A 13,329-nucleotide genomic window follows, 5' to 3' on the forward strand; every position below is an offset into this window, starting at 1 on the left:
ATGATCTAATATTAGATTTAAATGATATGTTTTTGTTTGAAATGGCAACTTCAGTGAAATGTATAAACGGTAATGACATATTTTTGCGAAATCTGACCTACCAGAGACTACAACTGTTGACTGCGATTCCGGTATTTCAATAGTGAGTTTGAACATGCATAAGTCTGTAATAATTACAGCGAGTCTCCGAATAAAGCTAAATCCAACAGTAGCGTACGCTATAAGTCTAAGATTTAAACGAACTAAAGTGTGAATATCGTATTCAAAGTCCTGTTGATTGGAATGAAATAGCTGACTTTGTGACAAACAAGCAAGAATGAAAATATTAGTAAGAATATTAAGTTTGTATTTATAGCATTTAAAACCAGATGCTCGTCTAGTCATGAAAAAGTTTCTTTGGCTTGTGGATATAGGAAACAAAAAGCTGTGTAACTGTAGATTTCTTTGCAAAGTAAATACGGATTGGAGTCTATACAATTTGCGGTAATTGAGAAGCAGTGACATCTTAGATTGAAAACGTTTTAGCAAAATGGAACAAAGAAATTGAAAGCTGATGACGTGTGCTTGTTGAAAAAGGAAAAAAATTCACTCTAAATTGTTTTATTATTAAATCTGTATTTTCAGTTCTTTCCATTAGTCTACAAAAGTCACAAGATTAATGATAAAAGGTCGTTTTGACTTCTCCTAGGCAGAGCCAAAACACGTATAGACCTCCAGCTATGACATCATTACATTCGTCTCACACAATTTACTAGATATAATGACCAACAGCTGCAAATGTTTGAATTTAATTTCTCTGTATCCTTGTTGACAAGATGTTTGATTAAATAATATAATAAAAAGACTGTTGTTGCCTTTGCGTTCACTCAATATGAGGCCAGGCTTTCGGTTGATATCATTTTTCCAGGTCGACAAATTCTGTTATCGACCTCACTAAAAGGTTATAACTGTATCTTATTTAAATACACAAATAGGCATTGAAGAATACATTTAAATCATTTTGCTGATTTGATCAGCATATCGTATATGTCTTTTTGTATGGTTTAGTTTTTGTCTCCCGTTACCTCTCAAACTCACAGTTATGTGAATATTTATTTCTTTGTAATGATAGTTTTGCGTATAGTGGCTACAAAATAAATCGAAACAATAGGAGTTATTGTAAGCTTAGTAAATGTTGCGTTTTAAAAGCATTTCAAGGTAGTTCGGTCTATACGTTGAATTAAACAACAAGTTTTATTGCTGCAGAATATAGTTCAATCTGTAAATTAATAACGTATACTGTTAAACAGGTTGCGCTTCCATATGGTAAATTAAGTTGCATGCAGTCTGCGAAAATGCAAACACTAAATGCATAACTCAATGAAATATATCTGGACATGGTATAAAACACGATTACTCAATCAAATGTATTCTAGTGTAGTTTAAAGCAAGGTAACTCGACCAAAAATGGTATAAAGCAATATGATTATTTTCGTCTTGATCTATTGGTGATTTGGGGAGAAGAAGAACAAAACAAGATCAGTTCGAAAAGATTTGACAATAATGATTTATAACAATAGACAGAAATCATTTACAAGAAATAAATAAGCCTACTACAATAAATAAGGTGATTAGGGGAAAAAAAAGTTTTAGATCTGCTGTTAGATCTGCACATAATAATACCTGTGACCATTTATATATACAAAAAATGCCAAATTATAAAAATACACATCAATAAAGCTATACGAACAAATCAAACTTTCAGCAAATTTAGGTTATTCTTAATAATCGACGTTATGTGAACAAAAATCAAATATACTTTCTTATGCATCCATAACAAAATCATTTAAAAATTATAAATGTATACAATAGTTAATATCATATGAAAGCTATTTAAAACTAAAATTGTTAATAGAAGTTTGTAAAAATCAGTAATTAAACTGTTGTTATATCCTACGAGAGAAAAACGATTCAGCTGTAAGTTTCACTTGTTTCCCTTATCTGAAAATTAAAAGTTAAATAAAAAAATGTTTTTGAACGAAAAAAATGTTAATAGGAAACTTTAATAATGGCTCATTCATGACATTAATTACGTTGTTTTTAAAGATTCATGTATTTGACATTTTTGTAGTCTATGAAAGCACAATATAGTACCATACATAACATTACAACACAATATGTTTTATCATAGTTTCGGTTTCATATACATCATCTGACACAATTACATGTAACAAAGCTAAAATAATGCAATCATTCAGAATTATTGGGGACATGTTTTCAATATGACTAATATATTAAAGAAGTAAGTATTTTGCAATATTATACAATACAAAAGAAAGAAGCAATTGTCATTTCTTGTAAATCTTTGTTAAGGTAGTTCTGCACGTTCGGATAAAAAATTTTCCTCAATGTAGAATTTGATTAAACCATGATTTTTCAAAACCTCAGAATGTACTTAGAAAATTCAACAAATAGAAAAGATAGGGTCGTGTGCTTGATTTTTTGCTAGACTGATTTGAAAACAAATTGTACCTCAGGCAAGTTTTCATTTTGGGAGTCTATTGGAAAATCACAATTTTCATAACATTTTCGCGAATAGAATTTTTTTCTACAATGTAGATTTGAATGAAATTTTTCACAGTCGTAAATAAGCAAATGGCCTATAATATGGTGAAATTAAATGCATAGGTCCATGTGCTTGTTTTTGATATTTGCCAATGATTAAAATGATCTACACATTTCAAGCTGTTTTTTTAAATATTTAACGTGCCACGTGTTTTAATACCATATTTTAACTTTAGAAAGGTAGTAACGTTGCCATTGTAATAAATTTACTCACGGGTTGACATTAATTCATACAATAATTTTCATTCCCGTAGGCCGAATCAAGGCTTTATTCTACGTTAACCGGATAAATGACGTTACTCCACCCATTCCTGTTTACGAAACGTGCAGAACTTCCTTAATGTCTATTGACTAGACAACAATTTAAATGCTTAACTAGTATTGTAAAAGTTGCATAGTAAAAACTAAAAACTGAAAGCAGCAACCTCATTTTACTAAAAAGCACTAACAAAATACCTAAAACGATACTATTCGTTGGAACATAAACTAATGATAGATGCTTCCTGAGTACAAAAACTAATACATGTACAAGTTAAAAGATGGACTATCCTTCTTAACTTTGATATCTAGTGGCTAATTTTGGTAAGTCAGCAAGCTGTTTCATCCCTTTAGAAGAGGAAAACAGTTTCTTTATAAATCAGATAAAACTTATAAATCTAGATTGCAGGCATTTCATTTTCTTAACCTGTCATTCCAAATTCCTAGTTTCCCAGTGTTTTTCCAGAAATATTGAAACTGATTAGATAAAGTGCTAGCAACTCAAGTTCTGCCCCAGAACCACGTATAAATTGTTTTCCCCTTCTGAACACTTCGGTCAAAATGTTTTCTTTTATTGTAAATAAACATGCCTTAATTTCTCCGATTCATAGTTTACATTTTATCCACGACTTTTCAGACATTCAGCCAATTCAACTATGTTTAAAAGTTTTAATAACTTCAGAATTTACCAGTTTAGCAATTAATTCACCAGGTACCCAGCAATAGTCAGCAACACATGAACAGTGGGCACCATTAAATGCATAGTCATTATTACCGTATATTTTCGATTTAGAAAACAATAACCTACATAAATGTGAAAAATTCTCTATTGGTATAATTAAAAAGCATTATTATTACCAATTTCTCCCGACCGGAAATAAGACTTTATAGTTGATCATAGTTGCTAATAAGTTTGGAATGCTTGATAATTTCTTCGGCGATATATGACCATTTTGTGTCGATTTGCCGTAAAACCCAACTTACTCACTGTTATTAATCGAATGCTTTAATTGGGAATTATGCAATACATGCCTATTTCCCTCTTTTTACACAATGAATTGAAAATCTGATTTATAACATTATAAGAGGCACTCTGGTATAAATGAGAACACAGTTCGAGGGATTAAGGCATTTATCTTATTTGAAAATCTCTCTCTTGTATACTACATATATTCAAAACTTAAATTAAGGACACAATGATATACCTTTATAGACTATTTAAAACGTTCGATTCAGTTTTTAAGCCTCATGATAATAAATAACAATGATAAAGTGGAGTAATTTGAATAAAAAGATGAAGTAATAAATAAACTCATGAATGATGAGAAGGCGAGGTTTGCCGTGTAGTCAGACACCCTGATAATAAGGAAGGTAACAATAAAGTGTTCTCGAGGCAATTACTTCGAACTGGGTAAGAAAAGATAACGGTCAGTATTCTGCAATTGTATGCACTTAATTGTCATTCATTTGAAATCTTTAAACAAATATTTTTTTCAAGTAATTAGAAAAGAATTGTGTTATAGTTGTATATAATAAAAAAAACTACAAAAATCATCACTTTTTTATATTTATGTGCAACTTAAGTGCAATAAAAATACTTGATCTGACTCGATATTTTTTAAGTGGTACGATCCACAATTCGCCTGGCAAAATAATTCACTTAACACTGAAACATTAAATTGACAATGAGCAATCGGTTAATAGTACTGTCTACAAAATATTTTAACGGTAACCACATGTATACATGGTGTGATTATGCATGGCATGGAGATTCAGATGTATTTTATTTTACTGTTTACGTGTTGTATGAAGTATTGTTAAGTACGACGTAAATATAGTGCCGTAAATATAATCCATGATACGTGGATATAAACAAAAAATAAAATGGCCTAAATGAGCTCTGAAAAGCACAACATATCTAAAAAGGGCCTATCAGATAAATGATATGTGTCGTTTGTTTATTTGCAAATTGCAATCCCAACGTTTCGTTGCGTCTTAGCTTTTGGATACAAAACTGAATTACCCACGACCAAAAATTTGTATTCCGTTTATTAAAAAAGGAAACCATGAACTTCATCAATAGAAATGATATATACGTCTATTCAAAACATAAAATCCAAATACCTTATTGTTTGTCAATCCAGATCGAAAGTCTTATTCCAAGCTAAATACCCTATGCGATATTTTTTGTAGCTCATTTATATGTACAACTGATAAAATCAAACATTAATTATCGTGGCCAAATCCACCGCCATAGCCACCGTCATCGCCGCCAAATCCACCGCCATAGCCACCGTCATCGCCGCCAAATCCACCGCCATAGCCATCGTCATCGCCGCCAAATCCACCGCCATAGTCACCGTCATCGCCGCCGAAGCCACCGCCATAGCCACCGCTATAGCCACCAAAGCCACTGCCATAGCCACCATAGCCGCCATAGCCACCATAGCCACCGCCATAGCCGCCACCATATATACCGCCACCAAAGACGCCGCCGCCAAAACCGCCACCAAAGCCACTGCCATAGCCACCATAGCCGCCATAGCCACCGCCATATATACCGCCACCAAAGACGCCGCCGCCAAAACCGCCACTAAAGACACCGCCCCCAAAGCCACTACCGACAGGGCCACCGCCACCGCCGCTAAAGCCACCGCCACCAAGGGCACCGAAGCCAACGCCACCAGGGCCACCGCCAAAGCCACCCCAACCGCCGCCAAAGTCATTGCCGCCAAAGCCACCGCCAACGTCGCCAAAGCTACCGCCGCCAAAGCTTCTGCCGCCAAAGCCACTGCCGCCAAAGGCACCGCCGCCAAAGGACGTTTGCCCAATAACGGCAGCTATTGACATAGCAAGCACTAATGCGGTTTTCATGTCGAATTACCTGAAAAGAAAAGGCATTTTATGAGTCTACATGTAAAAGAGCTGTCTAATGAAAGCAAGCTCGGCTGTTTGAAGCTCTTCTTCTTAATTTTAGCTTACATACAAACGCCATAGAACATTTTTCTCAGTTGAAAAGAGGCATACTCGAGCTAAAGTATAAGTCAAAACTATGAAAACTGTCATATGAGGTCATCCCATGATGCCAAAGACGTGTTGAGAATCTGAAAGAATTTGTAAAGTAATTTATGAGAAAGACGTTTACATGCAAAACTGTCAAAAATTTCTACGTTCAAATGTTGCATAATTTTAACAAAGTAAATTCTGAAGTTAGGTATCTGGCCGCATTTGAACACCTTATTCGCCTACGTAATGTGCGATCCTTGAAAGCTTTTGAGAAAAACCTGGTAACATGTAAAACTTTAACAAATTGTTCTAAGTTATAAAAGAGCAATTCTTTCAATAAAAGCGACAGTTACTAGTATATAACTTGCTCCGTGAGGTGATAAGACATATGTTGAAAACATTTTGCCAAGTAATTTTTAGAAATTGCTTACTAGTATATTTTATGCAAAACATGACCTGAAATTTTAAATACAAAGGGAACATAAGTTTTACAATATAAAAGCTAGTGTTATGTAGCTTTAAGGTCCTATGAGGTCATCTCATGATGTGTGAAGCTTGACAGTATGTAGCCTAGTTGTTTAAGAGATACCTGCAAACATTCAACTACTTTCGTGACGCTGACGCCAATGCCAACGCCGACACCGTTTCAGACAAAAGGATGGTAACAAAGATTCCACTCTATTTATTTTTTTCATTTTTTAATAGTTGAGTGAGTGAGTGAGTGAGTTGGGTTTTACGGCGAATCGACACAAATGGTCATATATCGCCGAGAAGAAGTCATATTGAAAACGCCAACTGTAAAGCCTAAACATTGATGTAAAAATGTAAAGCATACCTAACAAGAGCTGTCTCCATAGGATGACACATGCCCCCGATGGCACTTTGAATGAATAGTTATGGCCGATGTTAGAGTTTAGGACCTTTGACCTACGGAGCTGGGTCTTGCGTGAGACACGTCGTCTTACTGTGCCACACATTCATGCGTAGTAATTTTAAAATCCATGCATGAATGACAAAGATATGGACCGGACACGCCCATCAATGCACTATCATGAAAAATGACCTTTAAAGTCTAAGTGTGACCTTGACCTTTGAGCTAGGGACCTGGGTCTTGCGCGCGACACGTTGTCTTACTGTGGTACACATTCATGCCAAGTTATTTGAAAATCCATCCATGGATGACAAAGATATGGACTGGACACGCCCATCAATGCACTATCCTTTAACGTCTAAGTGTTACCTTGACCTTTAAGCTACGGACCTAGGTCTTGCGCGCGACACGTCGTCTTACTGTGGTACACTGTGTTACACATTCATGCCAAGTTATTTGAAAATCCATCCATGGATGACAACGATATGGACCGGACACGCCCATCAATGTACTATCCTTTAACGTCTAAGTGTGACATTGACCTTTAAGCTACGGACCTGGATCTTGCGCGCGACAAGTCGTCTTACTGTGGTACACATTCATGCCAAGTTATTTGAAAATTCATCTATCGATGACAAAGATATGGACCGGACACGAAAATTGCGGACAGACTGGCAGACCGACAGACGGACAGACGGTTCAAAAACTATATGCCTCCCTTCGGGGGCATAAAAACATCCATGTAAACATGTAAAGAACACTATGAATAATGTAAAACATAACTAAAAGCATCCATGTAAAAATGTAAAGCATATCTAAAAACAGTAATGTAAAAACGTATGTACGTGTGGGTTAAAATATCAGCTGCAAACATAATAATATTGCAAGATGTAAATAAAAATAAGAAGTGTTAGATCTTTTGATATATTCCTATCTGCTTTAAAAACGATAAAATATTTCCGACTGAAACGTTGTCAAATAATTCTCTCAAAGATTGAACGTCATAATATGTACTGCGTTGTGTAGCAAAGTCCACACAGTCGATCAAAATGTGTTTAATAGTTAGCGGTGTTTGACATGGTACACATTCGGGTTGATCTTCTTTATTCAAAAGGTAAGAGTGAGTCAAACGGGTATGACCTATTCGACAGCGAGAAAGAACAACTTCCTCCCTGCGAACAGATCTGTTCCCTTGGTGCCATTCCCCTAGAGTAGGTTTGATATCATGAAGTTTATTGAATGAAACACGGTTCCACGACGACTGCCATTTAGATAAAATGTATTTGTTTATATTGGGCCTAAAATCGGTATGTGGTAATTTTAAATTAGATTGTGATAATAAAAGGGATTTCTTTGCTGCAATATCAGCATCCTCGTTTCCATGAATACCAACATGACTAGGAATCCAACAAAATATGATAAACTTTTTTAAAGATAGTTCATGAAGCCTGAGAAGAATATTTTGAATGAATGGATTTTCCATATTTCGGTTATGAATTGACTGTAAAACAGAAAGCGAGTCGGAAAAAATAATAATAAATTTTTCTGCACTATTTTTTGATATAAAATTTAGAGCTAAATCAATAGCTTTGGCCTCGGCTGAAAATATTGTTGCATTATTTGGCAAACGTAATTTTGATTGCTGAAGGAGGCTGACAGCAGCACAGCCAACCTTTGATTCATCTTTTGAACCATCTTTGTAAATTGCAAAATAGTCATTGTAAGTTGATTTGATTTCATGATATTTGGACTTGAATATTTCAGGGTTTGTTTCAGACTTTCTAAAGGCAGTTTTCAAATCGAAAAGAACTGTAGGGGTATGAAGGGTCTATGTTAAGGTAGTTCTGCATTTCGTATCATTTTTTTTCTACAATGTAGAATATGATTAAACCCCGATTTTGCAAATTCGAGAATATAATTCAGAGAAAAATAGGCAAATAAAAAACGTAGGGCCTTGTGTTTGATTTTTTTGCTAGTCTGATTTGGAAAAATTGGACCTCACGCAAGTTTTTAATGGGCGTCTATGTGAAAGTCGCACTTTTGATAACAGTTTCGTGAATAGAAATTGTTCTTTACTGTAAATTTTAATAAAACTTCTCACACTCGTAAAGGTTTCAATATAATATTTTATCTTTTGAAAAAAAGTTACACCTTTCGTTTTAACAAATTTACTAACGGATTGTCATTAATTCATGAAACAAATTTCATTTCCGTATACCGAGTCCAGGCTTTTATCTACGTTATCCGTATAAATGATGTTGCGTCATTACTTCCGGTTTATCAGAAGTACCTTAATAGTGATACAGAAAAAGTTCGACTTCTAAATGTACAAAAGGTGTACATTATGCTATCTGTCATGGGTAAGTATTTTATTAGATAGTCAAGATGTCAGATCAATATCTCCGGCGGCAATTAAGGTATTGGGTTTAGTATAATGTAGTTATTAGTGGAACTTCGGGGTCATTTTAAAGCAATCCTTTACAATTCTTGGAAAAAAACGAATCCTTCCAATATCTGCTGAAACTATGGTTTATCGTTAGTTATCACATGTTTGAAGTCGCGGAAGTGGGAAAAGGCCATTAAATAAATTTGAAAATACACTAGTGTACGAAGGTCCTGCAAAAAGTTCTGTCACTAATGGGCTTCGGTAGTTGTATCCCAGGTATTTTTTAAAACGCTTCATTGCACTTGAATGTTGTGTCCAATAGCTAACGATATCCGTTTATTTCGTGCAAATACCGAGATGTTTTAAATTGAAATACATGAAGTCATATACACTAACCAATTTACTTGTCACATTGTAAAATGGACGAAAAGACTGAAATTCGTAACTATATTAAATGCTCCATTAGGCTTGATATAGATTCAAAGCAGATATTTGATGAATTGTATGGTATATATGGACCTTAGGCCATTTTAATGCGCATAGTTTTTAGGTGGGTTAAAGTTTTTAAAGCTGGGAAGTTATCTGTCGACGATGATACCCGTTCTGGTAGGCCTAAAACCTCTGTTCCAAGGCAAACATCGCTGCTGTAAAAGCTGTGGTCGAGCAGGATGCGCGATTCACCGATTGTCGGTGAAAGATATAGCAAGTTGTACTGGCATATCAGAGGGCAGTGTGCAAACAATTCTGAAAAGGTGTTTGGACCTTGGAAAGGTTTGTGCTAGGTGGGAATCTCATTTGCTCAAAGAGGAGCAAAAGAAACAACGCCTTAAGTGTGCCCGGGAACTTTTGAAAACATAAAAAGGCTGTGATAGTCGGGCTATTTCTAACTTGCTAACAGGTGACGAAACCTGGGTGCACATGTTTGTGCTACAGAGAAAGGCTGATTATAAGCAATTTTCGATAAGTTCGAAAACGATGTACGCAATTTTCTTTAATTCTAGTGGGCCAGTCGTTCAAATGCCTTGTCCATCTGGTCATACAGTCACCGGACGATTTCGCAAAAGCTCTGTACTAAAGAAAGTGAAAGAGTTTTACAATAAGAAACGTCCAAGCAAATGCTTGAAGTTCATCTTATACATGACAACGCCTCCTCTCACATGTTGTTAAGTCCTTTTTTTGGCTTCTGAAAATGTGGAAGTTGTAAACCATCCGCTTATTCACCTGACCTGTGACATTTTATTTTATTTCCAAGGCTTAAGAAAATGCTTCCTGGAAAGACATATAAGTCCAAAGTTCTCTTGGCAGCGCCATTTAGCAGTGTCTCCAACAGATACCAAAAGAAGACTATTTATCTGCTTTTCGCGATTGGGTAAAAGGTTACAAACGGGGAATACTTTGAAGGTTTGTAATAAAAAATAATTTTGATAAAACGTAGCACTTAAGAAATCCGAACCCAATGACAGAACTTTTTTGCAGGACACTTGTAATACAACTGTTGGTCAAATTTACTTGTTTATGATGGTGGAAGAAGGTATATGTTTTATGTTCCGGTAGGATAAGCTAACATGTGATAAAAAGAATATTATATTTGTGACTTTCCAGATTGAATTTATTAAACTCGTTCAATAGAACTGAAAAATGCTCGGCAAAACCTAGCATTTTATTGTTTTATTCAACCCGTTTAATAAATTGAATATGAAAATACACTCATGTAATATCCGCTATTTGTATTTTGCAAACCATTCATATAAAAAACTAAGAAAGTAACGTTTTGCAAGGTGTAATTGCATTTCTTATGATTATCAGTTATAACATTATACATTGTAAATAATAACGATTTTGAGACATTTACGATATACTAATAACTGTATCAGTGCAACTTTAAATCTTTCCACGAAAAAATGTTAAACATACTTGATTAAAACATAAGTTTTGGAAAATGTAATTTAAAGCCATCTTTATGCAGACTACCATATTGTCTCAAGACATGTTATTAAGTATCATTTCTTATAACTGTATATAATGTCGATGATAAATACAAGTTAAAGTTCCATGAGGCTTTAAATTTTATGTTAAAAACAGATGATACAGCTGTCCAAATAGACATTATGCATAATTTCATGGTAAGGGAAATTGCTTCTTTTGATAATACATATGAACGTTTACAGACAGTGTCATAAAGGGAGGTAATCAAAACACAATAAATTCATTAAAACTTTCTACTATGTTAATCAATAATTCTAATCTTTGACAAGTATCAGAGAAAACAATAGTCAGAAATAAGATTTAACAAGAAATTAATATACTTTCTGTTCATAACGGAAAATATTGCAGCCACATTTTAAACAACGGCATTATGGACCTTTAAACATAATATTATGTATTATAAATATTTTCTTTCTTTGTGTGATATAAATAAACTCCTTTAGATTTGAATTAAAACAAAGCAAAACGTTTAGCTATTTGAACGTTTCAAATCGGTATTTAAACACTTAAACCTGTGCTGTCTGATAAATGCAAATCATCAAAGCTAACAAAAAATACAGAAGGCTTACCTTTCAATGTTTCTGACAGAATTCAGCCAGGAGGAAAACAAGTCCAATCTGTAAAAAAAGTGAGTTCAGGCAAGCTTTTATACTCTTAAAAAATCTATTTTTGTATGCGTTTAAAAAGATGATGCATCGGACATTTTTTAACAAATTTGTTTGCACTAGAATGATTGCAAATGATTTTTATTTCAGTACCAATTCTGTAAACAAGAGTACAATAATACATAAATTATCTTTGTTCATGCAAATGACTGATACAAAATCATACAATCGTCATATTGATTAAATGAATTGAATTAAAGATTTCTCATTACCAATGACAAAAGTTACAATACAACAGTAGCTCGATCTTGGATGCTGTATTCGGCTTGAGTGGATTTTTGTCAGATTGGATCTCACGAGGCACGCAAACGCCGAGTGTTATCCGACCTTGCAAAATCCACGAGAGCCGAATACAAAGTCCCAGATCTAGCTACTGCTATAATGACCCTTTTGTTATATACCTCTATCTTTTTGTTTGGTGTTTTGTTTTTGAACGAAATGTTCAATATTTATCGATGTAAAATGGAACTTAATGAAGTTGTTTCTTTAGGTGCGCTATTTATAGAACTGTGTCCGGTTATGCGTATTAATGAAAGTAGTTCGATAACCTAAAATGCAAAAGGTGCAATACGGATTTTTTATGCCTGTTCATATTTACTTTTTAAATACAGGCCGATTATTTTTACAGAATTTATATTATTATTATTATTATTTACCACATTTATATAGCACTTTTTTCATATAAAAATACGTTCAAAAGTGCTTTACATAAAAGCATCTATATAATGTTCAATAAAAAATGTATTTAATGAATATAAAATTACATTACGGTAATAAGATACATAGCGTTTTAAATTAAAAGTAAGCAGATCAAAACATGAAACACAATACAATAGCGTAAAAAATTGACTGACCTATCAAAGACACAGGTTAGAGCAGAATAGAACATAATATATCTTACATTTTTGTAAAATAGGTATATATTAAAGCACATTAAACGTTGTCTGTAATTTCTTTCTTAATTCCAAGTTAAAGTATAGGTCCATGTTTCGGAGAGAAAAGTTCAAATGTCATCAAATCATAGAAAGAAAGCATTGTTTTACATGAAAATTTAACAGCGTATAAAACATTTATATTATTCTACAAAACCATTGTCAATATACTCATATATGTATTGAATTCCGGAAAGGGACTGCATGAAGGGGCCACACTTCTGGACAGTTCAGCGCCTTTAAAAACTCACCATTTTTTAAAAGCTGTTACATGTCTTCGTTTTGATGCATTTGCAACATCGTGCGAGTGTTTAAACTTTACATAACTAGGTAAAACATCGTTTTTGACAATTGTTTACATTTATTTCTTTACAAATGGCATTCTTATTTAAAGGGGGACAACTCTTTTAGAATATTTTAAGTATCCAACTCTGTAGGGCAGAACAGTAAAACATGTATTGGACAGATAAGTTGTGTGTCAAGATGCTGTTCATTTACTAAAAAATCTGTTGTTTTGTGATATACTGCTAAACCTTAAGAGAACACATGCATGTCAAAATGAGGCATACATAATCAAAGTTGATAAAAATTTCGTAGGCCGTTTCATTTTTTTGGAAGTAT

At 34.0% G+C, this 13,329-nt stretch overlaps 1 protein-coding gene across 1 annotated transcript; it reads right to left on the bottom strand.

Moving 5' to 3' along the window:
- Window positions 1-1,027: 1,027 nt before the first annotated feature.
- LOC123548101 (acanthoscurrin-2-like) lies at window positions 1,028-11,728 on the bottom strand. Its single transcript, XM_045335336.2, has 2 exons — window positions 11,681-11,728; window positions 1,028-5,746 (listed from the first exon to the last, which is right to left on the bottom strand). Exon 2 carries the CDS (start codon window positions 5,734-5,736, stop codon window positions 5,089-5,091), a length of 648 nt encoding a protein of 215 aa, XP_045191271.2. The 5' UTR covers window positions 5,737-5,746; window positions 11,681-11,728; the 3' UTR covers window positions 1,028-5,088.
- Window positions 11,729-13,329: the final 1,601 nt, after the last annotated feature.

The sequence above is a fragment of the Mercenaria mercenaria genome, chromosome 9 (assembly GCF_021730395.1).
Source record: "Mercenaria mercenaria strain notata chromosome 9, MADL_Memer_1, whole genome shotgun sequence".
NCBI classification, from domain to species: domain Eukaryota; kingdom Metazoa; phylum Mollusca; class Bivalvia; order Venerida; family Veneridae; genus Mercenaria; species Mercenaria mercenaria.